The sequence below is a fragment of the Primulina huaijiensis genome, chromosome 14, assembly GCF_012295235.1.
Source record: "Primulina huaijiensis isolate GDHJ02 chromosome 14, ASM1229523v2, whole genome shotgun sequence".
Taxonomy (NCBI): domain Eukaryota; kingdom Viridiplantae; phylum Streptophyta; class Magnoliopsida; order Lamiales; family Gesneriaceae; genus Primulina; species Primulina huaijiensis.
In genome coordinates this window covers 18905371-18925367 of record NC_133319.1, presented here as the reverse complement: position 1 = coordinate 18925367, position 19997 = coordinate 18905371, and the positions used below count along the sequence as shown (strand labels likewise).

General features: G+C 36.4%; 2 protein-coding genes and 1 pseudogene across 3 annotated transcripts; 1 reads left to right on the top strand and 2 right to left on the bottom strand.

The window, feature by feature from the left end:
* The first annotated feature begins 5173 nt into the window (after positions 1-5173).
* On the top strand, positions 5174-8235 carry LOC140957600 (glutamyl-tRNA reductase 1, chloroplastic-like; annotated as a pseudogene).
* A 1883-nt stretch (positions 8236-10118) lies between these two features.
* On the bottom strand, positions 10119-10667 carry LOC140958055 (uncharacterized). The gene has a single exon (XM_073415453.1). The coding sequence runs from the start codon at positions 10665-10667 to the stop codon at positions 10119-10121; it is 549 nt and encodes a 182-aa protein (XP_073271554.1).
* A 6052-nt stretch (positions 10668-16719) lies between these two features.
* Positions 16720-19997, bottom strand: LOC140957499 (protein trichome birefringence-like 12). Of its 2 annotated transcripts, none has more exons than XM_073414794.1 (4): positions 19356-19997; positions 18505-18642; positions 17603-17852; positions 16720-17283 (listed from the first exon to the last, which is right to left on the bottom strand). In XM_073414794.1, exons 1-4 carry the CDS (start codon positions 19898-19900, stop codon positions 17005-17007), a joined length of 1212 nt encoding a protein of 403 aa, XP_073270895.1. In that variant the 5' UTR covers positions 19901-19997; the 3' UTR covers positions 16720-17004. The 2 variants fall into 2 exon arrangements, with proteins under 2 accessions (XP_073270895.1, XP_073270896.1); XM_073414795.1 differs by having other exon boundaries at positions 16991-17260; positions 19356-19996.

Here is a 19997-nt window from a genome sequence, read left to right as displayed (position 1 = left end):
ATGAATTTGAATAATCTTCCTCCTTAAGTTAACTTTTGGGTGGAATTAGACTCAAGTCTCAATTGTAATATGACGTCAAAAATTTCAAGCTCACCGTTATGTGTTGGACTATCTTATGAGTCATCCGATTGTTCGAGTAGATGCCCAACAAGCCAGTTTGGGGCTTGGGCTTTATTAACTCTTATTTAAAACAATCTTTATTGTAATAATATTATATGATTTTATCGAATTATGACATTTACTTTATATATATATATTCATGCAAGCTACATAGATAAAGCCCTTGAATATACATTAGTACCATAAGGTGTATCTCGCAACGTAGATCATGAAACTCATTAGGAAGCATACTGTATATTCTAAAGAATTTCTTAGTCAAATCATCAGCCTAAAATAAGAATAAATATCGCTCGAGCTCGAGATTGACATATGTGATGTAAATATCATGTTTCATTGGTAAAGCTATGAAGATATGCATTCATATAGATGGGTGCTCATTTGATGAGGTGCTGAACAACTCTCCCTTGGACTGTCCACATGGTTATCGTTTATCGAGTGGATTAGCCATTGGTCATGCTTGTGCATCATTAGTCATTATACCCGGGACAACATGGAAGCTTTGCGTACTAGCATGCATTTTGACTCGTTTACTGACTCAATTGAAAGTCATCATGTGGAGAAGTTGATTTCAATTTCGAAATAAGAAAGAGTCAATAAATATTAGTTGGGAATTCACCGCTCACCTATGAGTAAGGATATCATATATAATCTAATGTGTTAATAAGTGCAAAGAATATCTGGCCAAAGTAAGACATGTGCATTATAGAAATGTGTTTCTTTAGTTTCACATATCATGTCAGTTTTATTACTCAAAGATACATCACATCGTTATCGAATTCATTTGCAACTCTCGGTGTTCAAATTTGATAGGGACATATGAGTTGAAAAGACCATACTTATATGCTAATCATAACTTACTTATTATTGCAAACACTATCAGTGATACTTAGGAGATCATGAGGCGATGCTATTAAACATTCTTATCATGATCCGATGGTGCAATCAGACTTGAGTTCTAACATTCTTGATCAAATAGTTGATGAAAAGAATTAGGTCGATTAGGTAAGCTCGAATGAAAACAAATTTTATTTTGAATCATATGAAGTTGTGAACCCACAGCTAGCTGTGTCTTTGAACTATTTAGGGTCATACAAATATTTGAATCTTTGTTCTCGATAGTCAACTTAAAGAAATTGAATTTAGCTACTTTAGTTTGATGGAGATCAAATGTATTGCTTATAAAATAGTTTATATGCATATTCAATTATTGGAAGGTGTGGAAGTTATCATGATTGTTAATTAAGTGAAGAGAGTGCAATTGTCTAATTTAGTGAAGTAAGTTCCAAAATAGTCAGTTGCAAATATAAATCGGTGAAAAATTTTGTTCATCGAAATTTTCATTTTTCATTGTCACTTCGTAGTTTTCCGATCTTCGATCTTTTCGATCGGAGTTATAATGAGTTCACGATTGTTTAAGCTCTACGATGTAAGATTCTCATGGAATATTCTAGAAAGATCTAGAGTTAATTAATTAAATTGATTAAATAATTAAATAATAGGTATTTAATTATATCATATCATGTATTATCAAGATTTCATAATTATTTAATTATACATGGTATTTTCAACAATGAAAAGTACAACATGAGAATTTTAAATAATGAAAATTGAAGAATCCTGATATAAATAGAATCTTAATTAAAGAATAATCTCCATAATATTGAGAGATTGTGTTTAATAAAAAAAACATGTTATCAAAAGTTGACAACACTCAATCAACACAACTTAAGGAAATCTACATAGAGATTCTCTTAACTCTCTCTCCCTCTCCAACTCACAAATTCGGCCGAGACCACCACATTACTGTGGTACACCACCATTGTCGCCATCGCTGCATCGCTGCCAAAATTGCTAAATTTTAGTGATTGAATCTCACTACAGAATTACATTTAGATCTTTAGTGTCATTTATAAGAGAAATATTGAAATGTCCACTACTCATTTTTTCTTTAAAAAGTACTAAAACTTTTTTTTCTTTTTTACAATACTTCGGCCGAACCATAATATATTGCACCATTTAAAATAATTACCAACCTACTATTTGAAAATACAAAAGAACGCAATTCAAAACATAAAATCGTAATCTTCAAACAAACCTAGAACTAGCATTTTTCAAAATAAAGCATAAACATCTTAATCTCTCAAAAACATCATAAGTCAGAAAATCTTTAGAGTAAACTTAAATCTTAAACATAATGCGGAAAACTAGCAAATGTCCTCGGGTTATATGCATCATTAGTACAGTTAGTTCAACCATCAAGTCTTTCATCAAAATCATACTCACCTGCATCGATCACACCTATTGAGTCTATTAACTCAGCAAACCTTAACAATGATATCAAGTAATACATATACATTCACAAGTCATAGTGACAATACTTTTAATCAAAATAGCTTTTCATGACCATAAACTTTAAACATTTTTCTTTCATCACATACTTTTCTTTTTCATCATATACGTATCCGTTTTTTTTTTTATTGAATTCAGATCCTCAATTGTGACTTTCGTATTAACTGTAGGTCGATGAATCCATTTATATATTACCACGGTATCGGACTGCGGGGACGTCAGCGATATTTTTACCTGTCAACTGAGTATTGGCCTTACATATCATTACATCTTCGTATTAGTCACGATCAATTCACCTTCCTCAATTTTCATATTTCTATCACTTAAAAAAATTCGTGCACATATAAATAATTTTTCTTTTAAAACAAACATGCAACATGTCTTTTAGAATTAGTCATCATAAAATTCAATAAACATTTAAAATAAACATTTTAACATTTATTGCAGCATTCAGGGCACTGCAAGGACGTCTAACATTTTTCAGGTGTAAAATGACTGTTTTGCCCCCGAAACCCTAACTTTACCAATTTATCCTTAGACCTTAAAACGACGACCCAAATCCATCCAAATTTAATATGACACCTTAAAATACACCCATAAATATTTTTTAGACGTAAACTTTAGCTCCTCGACTAATTTCTCAATTTGTATTTAAACCTAGACGTACATCCCGATTTTGACTCGTATTGACTCGAAACTTAACCAAAATTGAACCAAAGCTTAATAACACAAAATTATACCATATACAACCCAAATCAAGCCAATTAAGACCTTTGAACAAGCCTAGACCATCTACTGAATTTTCTTGTCCTAATTTGAAAACCCTAGCCTCCTACCCATGCAACCTTCGGCCCCAGCCCTTACCCACAAAGACCAGCCCCTAGACCACCATCCTAGGACCATGACTGTGCCCATAGAAAGCCACTGGATCGAACCTAACATCCCAAACATGCTCAGTCCTTCACCCTTTCCCTAGGAAGCCATGCGCGACTCCCATAGGCGCGGCTCATGCCTAGCCTTCGAACCAACCATCGTGAATCCTATCTAGGACCATGGCTCAGCCCTCTTAAGACCCCTGGACGTGCCCCTAACAGCAACTAGCAGCCGCATGCACCTAGGAAGCAAACTTCACCCCTAGCTTAACTCACAAATAACCAAATTTTCGTTCAATCCATCAGCCCTTCACGTGCATCCTTTATCTATGTATCTATGGACCCTTAAACATGTGAAAAACATCTTTTCAAATATCTCTACCATGGCAGCCCCTTTGTGCATCATTAGCAAGAGTTTTTAAAAAAGAAAACTCTACTTTTATGTATATTTAGCCATAAAAACGAAAATAAAAGTAGCGCATCATATTTTTCATGCCAACATAATTAAATACACATAATATGGTGTGAAAGATGCTTGAAGGAAGATTAAGGCGTGCCTTTGAGTATTTCACGCACGAAAAACAACTTGCAATGCGAGGAACGTTGGCGGAGAGACGGAGGAAGAAGCTTGCTGAATTTTTCTTCAAACTTCTCTGACAGAGTCCTAGTAATCCTAGGTGATGGGCGTGTAGTTTGAAAGAAATAAAAGAGCTTGGAAGCTTGATTATTTGATATAAAACACATGGTGCAAGTTTAGGCTCATTAACTTAGTATAATAGGCTCATCAAGCCCATTAGATAATATTTAAAATATTTTGTTTAGGAAAATTTGCAAAAATATTAGTCGAGTTCTCAAAACGTCTCTATTTTCATCAAAAATCGAATACCGGTTTAAAATACGACTCCACGCATCAAAACACATTAAAAGTTTCCATTTTGAAAATACCATTTAAAATATACCATATATTAAATAATTAAAATAATCATTTAATAAAAATATTTTCCTTTACATGGTCTCCGGTCTCCGTTCCTCGATCGCATCTCGAATAACCTTTAAAACACAGTTTTATGCATTCTAGTAGAAAACCATATTTTAAACATTTAAATATGCCTACCACATTTAATTAATGTAATTAAAATAAATCTATTAAAATACATAAGAAATTTGATAACTTGCATGTATGTGATTCACGTGGACCTTCAAATTTTCGGGACGTTGCAAATATAGTCTTAGATCATGGACTGTCGACGTTAATTCCAATTGATCGTTTGTATGGATTTACAAAAAAGACCAACTCCGCTAATCACAGACTAGTTTGGTGTCCAGCATTCTTAAATAAAATGGTACATCAAATCAACACACTATGAAAAACTTAAATCATACGATGTTAAAAAAACGTTTTGAACACCAAAACAAAAAATTAAACTTCCACTAGATCTTAGAGGCAAGAAACAACATTCTAACATAGAATATATTGTAAACTGCACACAACTGCTGGATTAATTGGTCAAAGTCAAACATTACAACTGTAGCGTGTGCCACCCCTAATATATATATGACTTCACACCAAGTGAAAGGTCGATAAAAGTCAATACATATTTTAATTTTGATACGTATAGTTGTGCATTTAAAAGTATATAATATAATTGACCTCCAATAATTTTTCTTTTAAAAAATACCCGTTAATAAAATACACATCTAATATATGAGTCACATCTCATTTATGTATACGAATTTTATAGATAATAGAGTTTAATATACAACAATGGACATATTACATTGGCCAAAACAATGTATAATCCGGAAAATGAATCTATAGACAACGAAATACATGCAACTTACCTTAACACAAACCATCCATGTTAAATTTTTTTTTATTAAATAAACTAAATTGTATTTCTCACCAAAGAGTCTTTCCATTCCGACCAAACCAAATTTTCACATTGGAAAGAAAGTCCATTCTTCCATTTCCACCTAATCCTCTGACCACCCACGCATAAATTCCACCAACCCGATCTCCTCGCCTGAAATTCAAACCTCCATTATTCTACAGTGGCGGTGGCGAGGGGATTCCCGACCTCTTCTTTTTCTAATTACTGTGACGCTGATTCCGATTTTCGGTTGAAGATGGATTTTTGCAGCAATGGCTTACGCATTGGGAATATGCCTTGTGTTTCCGTCGCTTGTTTTCCGCGGATGATCGATGATCATTTGAGGCTGAAACACGTGATTTCTGAAACGGGGTCCTTCAAAGTGGGCCCTAGATGTCAGGTTGCTCCTAGCCGAGGGACTGGATCCAAGACGTCGGGTGTTTCGGCGTTGGAGCTCCTCAAGACATCTGGAGCCAATCGTAAGTTTCATCTTTTTCCTATGTTTTCAATCTTTTGTTTTGTGTTTTGAAATGTAATGACGAAACTCTGTACATTTGATGATAAATTCTGGGCGATTCAGGGGATCCAATTGTGGGTTTTGTGTCCAAGGTTTTTTACCAGCCATATTGGTTTGGCTTGCTTCTATCATGTTTGCCATTTCCTTATATATCTTCTCTTTTACTTTTTGGTAATCTTCTTTGTTTTGTTAAGAATGGTGAGTAGTTGTATGCATCTTTGCTGATGAGAAGTCAAAAAACGAAGATAATTGTCATTTAGTTCTAGTCGTTTTCCGCAACCATTCATTCATCTTGGTTTTTAATGATACCTGGTTTATCGGCTTGACATGGTATGATGTGGAGTTGGAGAATAAAGAGTTTGTGATTATTTTGGTTATTCTTGTATGACTCATCGATGATTCGTAAAATTTATTTGGCAAATGATCTGAGAAAATATGCGAATTTTTTTCTCAGGTTATACAAGGGAAAGGAGCAGTATTGTGGTGGTGGGGTTTAATTACCTTACATCACCCATAGAGATACGTGAGAAGCTTTCTATTCCAGAAGCACAATGGCCTCAAGCTATTGGTGAACTTTGCTCATTAAATCATATAGAGGAAGCTGCTGTTTTTAGCACTTGTAACAGAATGGAAATTTATGTCGTGGCTCTTTCTCAACATCGCGGGATTAAAGAAGTTACTGAATGGATGTCTAAGGTAATGGTACTCGCCATTCTCATATTATGTTTAGTTATCACTCTGAATAGATTTAAGAGCAATTGTTGATAGCTTTATCGCTGATGTTTAATTTTGCTTGAGGTCAGTTTGATGCTATAACCCCATCAAGTATTTGCCTCCTTTTGTCCTCGTGTGGTGTTTATCATGAAACAAATTCTACAGATGTCAAATTTGTCTTTATGTTACATAGAAATATGAATAGCGCTCAATTTGGTAATCTTTCTCCACAGATTAGCTCGGTGCCAGTTTCAGAACTCCACAAGTACAGATTTTTGCTTTACAATAAAGATGCTGCGCAACATCTGTTTGAAGTCGCTTCTGGGCTGGATTCCCTTGTCTTAGGTGAAGGTCAAATTCTTTCACAGGTTAAACAAGTTGTTAGAACGGGACAAGGAGTCCCTGGGTTTGGCCGTAAAATTAGCGGGCTTTTTAAGCATGCCATAACTGTTGGAAAACGTGTTAGAACCGAGACCAATATTTCCACAGGGTCGGTATCAGTTAGTTCAGCAGCAGTGGAGCTTGCGATGATGAACCTTCCGGAAATTCCACATACCACCGCCAGAATGTTGGTTGTTGGTGCTGGCAAGATGGGGAAGCTTGTGATCAAGCACTTGGCGGCAAAAGGATGCAAGAAAATAGTCCTCGTCAACAGAACACAGGACAGAGTTGCCTCTATCTGTGAAGAACTCAAAGATGTTGAAATAGTATATAGGCCCCTCTCAGAATTGTTAGCATCTGCTGCAGAAGCTGATGCAGTTTTCACATGCACTGCTTCAGAAACGCTCCTCTTTTCGAAAGATCAAGTCCAGATGCTTCCCCCTGTGAGCTCTAACATTGGAGGGCAGAGGCTATTCGTCGACATTTCTGTTCCTCGGAATGTGGGGTCATGCGTAGAGGATCTTGAAAATGTTCAAGTTTATAATGTGGACGATTTAAAGGAAGTAGTGGCATCCAACAAGGAGGACCGATTGCGGAAAGCCATGGAAGCAGAGGCAATCATCGCAGATGAAATCAAACAATTTGAAGCATGGAAAGACTCCCTTCAGACCGTTCAAACCATCAAGAATATTAGAGAGTACGCAGAAAATATCAGGGCTCCCGAGGTAGAAAAGTGCCTGTCGAAACTGGGAGACAACATCACAAAGAACCAAAAGAAAGCTATTTATGATCTTAGCATAGGAATTGTTAACCAGCTCCTCCATGGTCCAATGAAACACCTGCGCTGTGACGGAGCTGATAACCGGAGTTTGAATGAAATACTGGAAAACATGAATGCCCTTAACAGAATATTCAGACTAGATACAGATACTGGAGCCGAAGGTACGAGCTAAGGTCAAGCAGAGTCAGAAAGGAGTTTCTTGAGCCTCCTCTCTCTGCATCTGCAACTATTTGTTGTTTCTTTTTCTGGAGTCACAACTACCTCCACCTGAGCTTCATAGGCATTTTTTCAAGCCTCTTATAATTTGTAGGTCCTTGATGTATCGGTTATTGTTTCTACTCGACCCCAAGTAGTGTAGATTCACAGAGAGATATTTATTATTATTTCTTTTTCTGGAGTCACGACTCCCTCCACCCAAGCTTCATAGGCATTTTTTCAAGCTTCTTATAATTTGTATAGAGATAAACACACCCAGGGGGTGCTTAGAGGTCCTTGATGTATCGGTTATTGTTTCTACTCGACCCCAAGTAGTGTAGATTCAGACTGAGAGAGAGAGATTCATTACTTGGCACGAGTTTATTGTGACAATGGCTGACCTTGTTGGTTGGCGTCTAATTCGTTCATTCAAGTTTTTTCTTCCCTTTTCTTCTTTATTGATAGCATCCATGTATTCATTTGTTGAAGATGGCTAATGCTCTTTTTAGAGTTTGGTGGTTAGAAAGAAAGGTAGGTTCTTGAAATGCAAGGCCATGTTAACTTCCTTTTTAGTTGGTGTATTAAGATCAACGTGAATTTCAATTAGGTGTATCTAAATGTTTCCTTTTAGTTGATAATCATAATAACTGTGTCTACGACTTCAACGTTTCTTTTGACTTTAGACTAAATCATTGTACATTACCAATTATTCTTGTTTAAGAATATTGGTTAATGACCTCTCCTAATTCTAAACTATGTGATGCTTAAATCCAAAAAATTATGTAATTGACTTTTACCAAATTGTAGCCTCAACTTTTGAAGTTTTAGAATAAAAAAATGACGAAAACACACACTTTTTGATGAATATGATATGATGGAAACTAATCTAATCGAGTCAAATACAGAAAAACAAATTAAAGCTTAAATTCAACTTGAAATTGTTATATTTGAATTCAAGTATGATTATGATGTTACCAAAATTTTATATCGGATTCGGTCTAGAGAGCGGGCCTTCAAATTTTTACAGCTGAGTGGAACGGTCGGTGTTCTAGGTTCTGTACAAACAAAAATAAGGTTAGGGGGCGCCGGTGAGTTTTCCGGCGTGAACCCTCCGATTTTTAAGTCAGTCCTGAGAGAAAACTTAAGAGTGAGATATAATAGTACTAAGTGAGCAAGAAAACGTGATTGAATAAATTGTAACCAATACCTTGTATTTATATATGCATGAGGGATTGGTTACCTTATAGGAGTAGGATTATTGCTAGAGTGGAATTCTACCTGAGATAGAAAATCTCATATGATAGGACTCCTTAACCATATCGGCTAAAACTCTTGATGACGGCCAGAACTCTTGATGACGGCCAGAACTCTTGCCTTATCTTGATGAGATTTGATCGAATCCCGTATTTATCGGGACTTCTTATTTATTGACGATAATGTCTTCACATTCCCTAACTGCGTTAGAGCCCATGCTTTCCGACCACCTGAATGGGCTCGAACTTCTAGTAAATAGTTCGGACCTTTAACAAACATAGTTGAAGGGTCCGGCTCTGTTAGAAACTTATGAGCTCGGACTCTTGGGCTTGGATACCTTACTATATGGTCGGGCATGGTAGCCGAGCCCTTGATCAATAATGAGGTATGGCTCTTACAGGACTAGGGTCAATTTTGAGATGAGCTTGAATCCGTCAAGATGTGACAATTTTAGGGGCACTCCTCTCCTTTAGTCTAAAAGTATGAAATTTAGACTAAAAAAATCTGGTTGGACTCAGAGCCCTTCTCAGTGTTTTCGTTTTGGAGTGTGTTTCTTTGATTCCACGTGGCATATCGAATGGTGCAAACTTTAATCCGAGTGAAACATAAATGGACGGCCTAGATCCTCTAACAGATAGGCTCCCGTGGCGATCGTACATATACCCTATAAAGTCTGGACCCTTGATTTCATGTTGATCGGATGGCTGACATCAAATAGAAATCAACCTTTGCTAATATACACATAATTGGACAATGTTAGAAAGTTGAATATAAATTTAACCTCTATAAATAATATACGATAAAATCTAATATTTTAAAAAAAAAAAGTTGGTAAAAAATTTCTAATCAAAACATTTATTTGAGTTCACTTCTTTCTTACAAAATTATGTTACTATGTTATACAAATTGTGGTACACTTCGTGTGGAAATGTGTTACTCAAAAAGTAATCAGAGATTGAACTAAAAAAAACGACGAATAAAGACTGAAGGTCAATTTTCCGTTAAAAAAACATATTCAATCTCAATCCAAGAATAACAAAACAAAATAAATAAAACTTGATTTCTCATTCTTCACCATTTCGCGAGAAGCCCAGCAATTTCCCGAAATCAGGAAACAGATTAGGAGAAGCATAACCAGAACCAGAATCCGAAAACTCACCTTCTTCAGCCAAATACTCTTCCACCATTTCCTTCACGGATCTAGCGGATAGTGGGTGGAAATGGGCGCTCCATTCCGAAACAAACCCATTGGCCAAAACCCATATCTCCTCTTCGCCCATTCTCCTCCATTTCTTCCTCAAATCCTCTGGTTGCAACCTCGTGAAATTGCTCACCTCGATGAACAGGAGCTCTCGGCTTTTCTTCAAGGCTTCTTCTCTTTGCAGCGTGCTGGTGTTTAGATTATTTATGTGCGGGCTGAGTTCCGCCGCTAGTGTTTCGTCGGTCGTTGGTTCTTTCTTTTTGATGCATGAGATTTTGATGGCTCTGCACGGGTTGTGATTGAACCGCAGGGATTTGGCTGGGGTGGGATTGGAAAGGAAGGGATGCCTTTGGGATTTTGTGAATTGTGGGAGGAGATTTGGGGAATTGGTGAGGAGAATTTTTGGACCCATTGTTTTTCCCTTCGTCTGTTTCGAGGGGATTGTTTGAGGTTTTGATTTGTATGCTGTAAATAAGCACAAAGAAAGGTAAAAGGTTATTTACTAAACTAATCATTTCAGGCCATAATTATCAAATAAATTGGCAGAATAATATTGTATGATAAGATAATATATCAATAATAAATTATATATGACTGCCGGATAACAAATTGACAAATATGAATTTATTGTAAGATTCGAGTCAAATGTTATATTATTGATACGTGTGAAAATATGATGTAAATGGAGGATGAGTCCGAAAATGTCATATACTAGTCCTAGATTTTGTCCGGATTTTTGGTTATAGATGTCAAAACCAGCTAGCGAAAGTGAGTTAATTTGACTTTTGACGGATTGAAAATTATCAACTCAACCTCTCTATTTAACATATCGGGTGGACTGATCTGAATGGCCTGACAGCTAAGCTAATTTTGGATGTAATTTGGCTAGTTGGGGCGGGGTGCCCTGCAACCCACCGTAACCCATACCACTAGGCGACCAAATTGTCAATTTAGATCGTCTATTTAATATGGCGGGTGGATCTACCCGATAGGCCTGAACTATTTTGACTTATCTGGTTTTGGCGGGTTAAATGATTTAAAGCATTTAATGAGTATTATTTTTCTATCCGAACAAATTAGGATCGGATGATAGTTTTATAAACCCGACTTGTAGTTGACGGAAAAGATGAATTTTATGAGCAATTTCTTGATGAGTTGTGTCTGATTGTTAATTAATTAATGTAATTGATTTGGTTTTGTTACAAGAGAAAATTATTAGTTAAAAAATAGAAACTAGAGAAGCCAATAAATTTATAAATATAAAGAGTGGGTCTCATGTGAGACCGTCTCACGGATCTTAATCTGTGAGACGGGTCAACCCTACACATATTCACAATAAAAAGTAATACTCTTAGCATAAAAAATAATATTTTTTCATGGATGACCAAAATAAGATATCCGTCTCACAAATACGACCCGTGAGACCGTCTCACATAATTTTTTTGACAAATATAAATTAGTGAATTCAATTGTTTGCACGATGGACTATTCAAACCTGTAACTTTGGACGTGTTTGAGCAAATTTAATGGACCAAAATGGGCCGAATTTGTAAAATAAAACTAGCCAACTTTTTTTAAAAAAGAAAATGATCACTTAAATGTATTTACTTGAGCAAGTCATTTTTGTCGGCAGAATAATCTAGTTGGTCGATAGCATTTATGGACGCTGATGATGGTTGGCAGATTGTGGACGAGAAAATTCAGTGAAATGATGAATCTGTAAAGAGATGTATCATTCTGCTCTTTAAAATAATTCAATTATCGAGTGTTTCTCTTAATTTATAGCATCTGAGTGCCCAATTTTATAATATTTGTGAGGTGATTTGTTCTCATGTATTATAAGAGTGTGTATTATCTTTGGAAACACAGTGAGTTGTTGTTCACCATAAAATATCATAGTGGAATTTTTTCATCTTGCCCGTAGTTTTTAACCTAATAATTTTTAGGGGTTTTCCACGTAAATCTCGGTGTCCAATTTATTTTTTATTTTCATATTTATTATCTTAAATTTTCACACGTGGACCAACAAGTGGTATCAGAACCTTAGTTTAAATTTTTTTAAAATTCTGAGTATACTCTGTGGTTACAGCCTAAACTGACCTACCACATCAAAAAAGATTTTTTTGAGATTTTTTGTCAAGGTGGGATTGTTTTGTCCAATCCACTAAATTATTTTAGACATAATTTCGGGCATATACGAGATAACAAAGTTCAATAGAAACAATTTTATGCTGTGAAAAATAAAGATACAAGTAGTTTTAAGAAAAGAGAATTGTTTGACGGCTGTTGGAGACAGACCGATGGAAATGACGGACGATGGAAAGTGGAATTAGATGAATGATAATCTTGTTGCCAATTTACATTTGACTATAATAGACAAAGTACTATCAAGTATATCTGAGATAAAAATAACAAAAGTTATCTGGGATACTTTAACAAAGATGTACGAGATCAAGTCACTACACAACAAGATTTTCCTAAAGAGAATGTTTTGTACTCTTCAGACGGTGGAATCATCATCGATGACTGACCATATCAACACACTAAATATTTTATTTGCCGAACTCACTTCTATATGGCATAAAATAGAGGAAAATGAACGTGCGAAGCTTCTACTTCAAAGTCTACCAGATTCATATGAACAACTTATCATCAACTTAACCAATAATATTCTCATGGGCTCTCTAAAATTCGATGATGTCTTAACTACAGTTCTCGGATAATAAAGCAGACACAAGAATAAGAAAGATAAGTTGGTAACTTTGAAGCAGACATAAGCTTTACCGATGATAAGAGGAAGATTTATAGACCGTGAATCCAGTAGGAGCCAAATGTGAGGTAGATCAAAGTCAAGAAGTAAAAAGAAAAATATTTACTACTTTAAATGTGACAGTAAAGGACACTTCAAGAAAGAGTGTACGAGTATCAAGAAGGGTTCTCAAGGAAATGTGGTCAGTACTTCAGACGGTAGTGAAATATTATTCAGCGAAGCGACAACAGTTACAGAAGACAGACACAAATTTTGTGACACATGGATATGGATTTAGGAGTGAAATGGCACATGACGTCTAGAAGAGAACTGTTTCATCATTATAAATCAGTCTTAGGAGGATCTGTATTCATGAAAAATGATCATTCCTTGGAAATCGCTGGGATCTGTACTATCAAAATAAAGATATTTGATGGTACCATTCGCAGCATACAAGAGATACGACATGTGGTTATGAAGGCGGAAAAAGTTACTGCAAATCTATATGTCTTTTGGGAGAAACACACAAAGAGGCGGAACTAACTGTTGCATCAATTGGTTCAAGAGAAAAATTAACAGTGTTATGGCATAGAAAGCTCGGGTATATGTCAGTACGAGGGTTGAAAATTCTCTAAGAACGAAAACTGCTGACGGGACTTACAAAAGTGTCGCTACCCTTTTGTGAGCATTGTGTTACCAATAAACAACGCAGATTTAAGTTTGACACTTCCAATGCCAAAAACAAAAGCATATTGGAGCTGATTCATTCAAATGTTTGGCAAGGACCGATTGTATCTCTAGGATGATCGAGATATTTTGTCTCGTTCATTGAAGATTTCTCTATGAGATATTGAGTGTATCCAATCAAGAAGAAATATGATGTTTTCTAGATCTTCAAAAATTTCAAAGTGCGGATTGAACTTGCATCTAAAAAGAAAATCAAGTGTTTGACAACTGACAATGGAAGAAAATATACCAGTGACGAATTTGATGCATTTTATCAACACGGGGGCATCAAAAGACAGTTTACGACGACTTACACACCTCAACAGAATAGAGTGACGGAGCAGATGAATAGGACCTTGTTGGACAGAACAAGAGCTATGTTGAGGACTGCGGGTCTAGACAAGTCATTTTGGGCGGAAGAAGTCAAAACAGCTTGTTATATTATCAATCATTCTCCTTTAGTGGCGATTGATCTGAAAAGTTCGATGGAGATGTGGACTGGAAAGCAGGATGATTATTCTCATTTGCATACATTTGGAAGTTCTGTATATGTTATATACAATGATCAAGAAAGATCGAAGTTGGATTCGAAATCTAAAAAGTGTATCTTCTTGGGTTATGCTGCTAGAGTAAAAAGGTTTCGCTTGTGGGATCATACTGTCCACAAACTTGTCATCATCAGATATGTTATCTTCGAGGAGTAAATAGAGATAAATGCACGCTGAATTCAGAAACTACTATATTTCAGTTGGAAAATAAACAGAAGAAGATCAAATTTTTTGTGAAGCAGTACCAGAGCACGAAGAACAAAAACATATTGAGTCCGAGGTTTCCAATGTGAGGGAGTCAATTCGAGACAGAAGACCACCAGGTTGGCTTTCAGATTATGTCACTGAAAGCAATATTGCATATTGTCTATTAATAGAGGATGGTGAGCCATCGTGTCTCTATGAGGCTACTCAAAGCTTGGATGTATCTTTATGGATGACAGCAATGCAAGAAGAGTTGAAGGCATTAGACAAAAATAAAACTTAGGATCTTGTTCATTACCACAAGGGGAAAAAGTCATTGGTAACAGATGGATCTATAAAATCAAGCGTGATGGCAATAACGAAGTGGATCAGTATCGTGCTAGATTGGTGGTAACAAAAAATATACGCAGAAAAAAAAACATCGACTTCAATTAGATATTTTCTCATGTGGTTCGGCTTACAACAATCAGAGTAGTGTTGGCATTGTGTGCTATGTTTGACTTATATCTAGAACAACTAGATGTGAAAACGACATTTCTTCATGGAGATCTTGAAGAAGAAATCTATATGCTCTTGCCAGAAGGTTTTGCGGAAAAAGTAAAGAGAACTTGGTTTGCAGGTTGAACAAACTTTGTATGGTCTCAAACAGACGTCGATGTGTTGGTACAAGAGATTTGAATCTTATTTCATGGACCTTTGATACAACAGACTAAGTGCAAACCCTTGTACGTATTTCAAGAGGTCTGGTAATGATTAAATCATTTTGTTGTTTTATGTGTACGACATGTTGGTAGTAGGCCCGAACTGAGATCAGATCCGAGGATTGAAGACACATTTGACTAGGGAATTTGATATGAAGGATTTGGGACTAGATTCTAGGGATGCAAGTTCATCTAGACAGAAGTAACAGAAAGATTTGGCTTTCTCAAAAAAATTATTTGAAGAAAGTCTTGCAACACTTCAACGTGCAAGATAGTAAACCAATGAGAAGTTTGATGTTCGCTATGATTTGTACAAGACCGGACATTGCACAAGTAGTGAGAGCAGTTAGTCGGTATATGATAACTCCTGGATTAGAGCATTAGAGCACTGTTAAAATGATCCTTAGATACATTATGGGTACCTCAAATGTTGCATTATGTTATGGAGGATCGGATTTTATACTCAGGGGCTATGTCGATTTAGATTATGCAAGTGATTCTGATAAGAGAAAATCTACTACTTGTTATGTGTTTTCATTTGCAGAGGGAGTAGTAAGATATGTTTCAAAACAGCAAACAGTTGTAATGTTATCTACAATAAAGGCAGAATTTATGGTTGTTACTCAAGCTTGCAAGGAGGATTAAAAGATTATTGGAATAGATCGAACACAAACAAGATAAAGTTCCTTTGTTTTGTGATAGTCAGAGCGCATTGCACAACACAAGGAATCCAGTCATTCATTCCAGGACTAAACACATTGAAGTTCAATTTCACTTTGTTCGTGAAGTGGTAGAAGAAGAAAGTTTGGATATGCAGAAGATCCATACAAAGGAGAACATAGCTGATGTTCTGACCAAGCCAGTGAACATTGACAAGTTTGAGTGGTGTAGATCCTCAAGTGGCCTAGTAGAAACATAAGCATCAGTGAATGACAAGATTGAAAATATGTGTGGAGATATTTTGATTCTCATTCAACTCTCCAAGTGGGAGAAATGTCGGCAAAATAATGTAGGTGACAGATAGCATTTATGGTAGACAACATTTATATAGGTTGATGATGGTTGGCAGACTATCGACGAGAAAATTCAGTGGAACTTAAAATCATTATATTATCGAGTGTTTCTCTTATCGTATAGCATTTGAGTATTAGTTCTATAATATTTTTGATGTATTTTGTTATCTTATATTGAGAGAGTGTATATTCTTTTCAGAGATACAGTGAGTGATTGTACACAATGAAATATTATAGAAAAATTATTTTTATCTTGCCCATGGTTTTTACCCTAATAATTTTTAAGAGTTTTTCACGTATATCTCGGTGTCTAATTTATTCTTTATTTTAATATTTATTATCTCAAATTATCGCACATAAGATCAATAATTTTCTTAAAAAAATAATTGACCAGATTTTAAAAAAAAAAAAAAAAAAAAAGTTATCCCCAAAATGAGCATGTGCTCTTCATATTCCTAAGCATAGCTTAGGATTGCTACTTCGAGTGAGTTGTGTTGAATAGGGTAACCATTAGACCAGAGAATTGAATGAATGTTATGGATGAAATTATATCACTAATGTTTCTCTGCAGCTGTAAAATCATTACAAAGTTTGCATTTAAGTACAATTTCAAATTATAAAAAGGTAATAACAAGGCTGAAACTACAATTTGGAAAAAAATTTGCTGCTCAAATCTTGAACAATGCCACTCAAGTTTGATTGAAATGGCCGAAATTTTCCAGAAATTGCTGCCACTTTCATGGTTCAGATTGTGGAGCCAGCATAGAGCAAACGCCAAATTTCAATCATGTCCATGTTAGTCGACCAATCATCTCTCCAAGTTGTTGCTGATTAGTCGTGTCAAGATATCGACCCATGTATCAGGAACACCCGGTAGGCACCAATGCATGCAATCCTGGCCCCAGATAGCCACTGCATCCTTCTTTCCCAACCAAACTGCTGGATGGGCATCGGCTCTAAACTCGCTCATGTGAGTCAGATCAAGTATCCTGATACTTGTTCCTTTCAATGATGCCTCGATAAGGTGGTTCAATTGTCTAGCTTCTTTGTTAACTCCTCCATTACTGGGATCAAACCACAAGTCAAGCTGCTCATTTATCAGTATTCTTTAACTTGGTTTTATTTCAGGAAAATGGTGTGGCATTTTATATAATTTATGATATTTCTATGATACTCTTGATTTACACTTCACATTATCTAGAATGTTCTTTACGTTGACTCATTCATCTTTAACTTCGCTAAAATTTTGGATCAAATACATGGATGGCATACTGGGTTCCATAAGTGAGTCCCAATCGACCAAGTGAAAAAATAATGAGACAATAGGTCATAGGTGCCACTAGCCCCAGATCTGAATCAACAATCAAAAAGAGGGAAAGAAAACAGAGACCAGTTTTATTGCGTACCTGGCGTTCCTCGAGGGGCTCGTCAAACAAGCAACTGCCGTTGTGATTCCACTCGCCACCATGAAAGTGCCTCGGGGACTGCAGCCTCCAAAACTTGAGTGCCTTTTTGGGGAATGTTTTCTCAATGTGATCTACCATGTGTTCAAGAACGATGTTGAGGCCGTCCAACATTTTTAGAGGAGGATGTATTGGTTGGCCACCCTGAAAGAAAACCAGAGGAGTCTCTTTGGGAAATTTATCTTCGCCCCACCTATGAGAGCCACAAAAGACAACTCTTTAGTTCGTAATTTGTGACTCGTTACTTTGTGAGAGTAAAAAAATGGGCTCTCTGAATCCTTTAAAGTGTCAATCAGATGCACCCCAGACACATAAAAAAAAAGGAAAGATTTTCTTATGGATCAGTGTATTTAAGTTGGAGTTGGGAACAAGTTGTTCACAGCTGCGAATAAGTTTGAATATTGCTTTGAGAAAAATAAGTAAACATGTATCCTTAATATTCACAATACATGTTTCATTAAGATAAGAAGCTTCACAGGAATTTCGGTCTATAAAATTTTATTTACCAATTAAAAAAAAGGAAAATTCACACGAAGCTGATCATCTTCCAAGCTGAGAATAGTACAAAGCACAAACAATCTAGAACTACTGAAATCAATCGTGTATCATCAAGAAAACGAGAGGCGATAAGCTTAATGAGTTGCAACTCAGGAAAAAAATAAAGTGTGCAGAAAAGTACAACACTGCATCTTTCTGCTAGTTATATGATCAATGTCCCAACCCCCTGCACTTGAGATTTTCTCATTCAGAGCCCATCTAAGAGATGTGCAAGCAGCAAAGTAAACGAGCCAACAAGTGAAAACCTTCCAAGACGTAACAAGGAAAATGAGATAATGTAGAATTACCAGTGGCCAGTATTGAAAACTAAAACATCGTAGAACTCGGCAATATTAGCCCAATCATCTGCTGGAACATCTACATCTACTCGGTACATCCCCTCCATTCCATCTTGACCAGACAACTCAGGCTGTTTAGTCTGCCACCTAGATGTAATCCGCAATGCTAGTGAGGCAGCCAGTTCATTTTCAGATGAAACGACATTTTACATAAAAACAAATAACAACAAACAATTTACCCAGGGGCCAGGATTTGTGGAACATAAAAAACAGGGTAAAGCTTCTTCTACAAGAATCAGGTCACTTCAGATTGAAAATAAAATACTCTTGAAACCATTCTTTATTGATGAGCAACACTCGCTAAGGCTTATAAGTATCATAGAGACTAGGCGTGTGGCGTAAGGCATATGGCGGAGACGCGTTTTATTGAAGTGAAGCATCCTAAATATCGAACTATTGATATGCTACAATGTAAATATCTGAAGAATATTTATTTACTTTCTCCAAATTGAAGTCACAATTAAAAGTGACCTTGAGCCTTTGGTGCACACGCCTTGAGCCCACGTCCTGTGGGCTTTTAATAACTATGCTTGAAAGACTAAATTAATGAAAATAAACTCCAACAACAATGGAACACCTAGGTTGAACATGGTTCACAAAGTTGGAAGATACCGAATAAAATAGAAGAATCCTGATAAAATATCATCGTCAAATCAAACGACACCATGGTAGGAATCAATTAGCTATAAATATTGAAATGGACATACATTCAGCTCATTCCTACATAGCTATTCAGACAGGTAAAAGCTTGCATTTCTAGAAAAATTGGTCTCGCCAATAATTTAAACAATGCTACTCACCCATATTTAGCCAGCAAAACTGCACGGTGATACGCAACAGTCACGTTAAATTTTGGAAAATAAGCTCCTCTCCAGGCACCCTTTCTCTTCCACTTGGTAGCACCATCATCAGCAACTCTCAATATACACAAAAACGCCGCCAGAAAGTTCTCATTCAAGGAATCACCCACGAACCCAATGTTCCTGTTCCTCATTAGATTCAAGAACCCAATCGGGTCGACCACGTTCAATTCACAATTCTCCGGAACCCATTTCCACGAATTGATCCGACCCATTTTTTCCCTCTGATTCTTGATGCAATTCCAAGCGTTTCTGTGGAAAGGACAGGTTGGATCGTACATGGGTCGGCGAGTCGGATCGAAAACCCATTTTCCCATGAAGAGATTGCACGGGGATGGAGGTGAGAGAGGAATGTCGGGAGTGGGTGATTTGGGTTTCGAGGTGGGGTAGAGTGGTAGGAGGGCGGAGTAGAGGAATATGAGTATACAGGTGGGAAGGAACAGCCACGGGAAAAGGTATGGGATTAACTTAGACGCCATTAACATTCACAAGATTGAAAGCATCCATCGAAGCTGAACACAGACCATTGTTGTCCTGGTTTGATAGAAACCACTGCCAGGGTAAAATTGCACTTTGAACCTC

Bases quoted from the DNA above. Each gene is read 5' to 3' on its own strand.
- LOC140957499 (XM_073414794.1), bottom strand. From the start codon at position 19,900: ATGTTAATGGCGTCTAAGTTAATCCCATACCTTTTCCCGTGGCTGTTC. The intron at 17,853-18,504 runs GTAATTCTACAT...TGGCTCTCATAG, and splicing joins GTTTTCAATACTGGCCACTG to GTGGGGCGAAGATAAATTTC. The intron at 17,284-17,602 runs GTACGCAATAAA...ATAAATGAGCAG, and splicing joins AGCCCCTCGAGGAACGCCAG to CTTGACTTGTGGTTTGATCC.
- LOC140958055 (XM_073415453.1), bottom strand. From the start codon at position 10,667: ATGGGTCCAAAAATTCTCCTCACCAATTCCCCAAATCTCCTCCCACAA.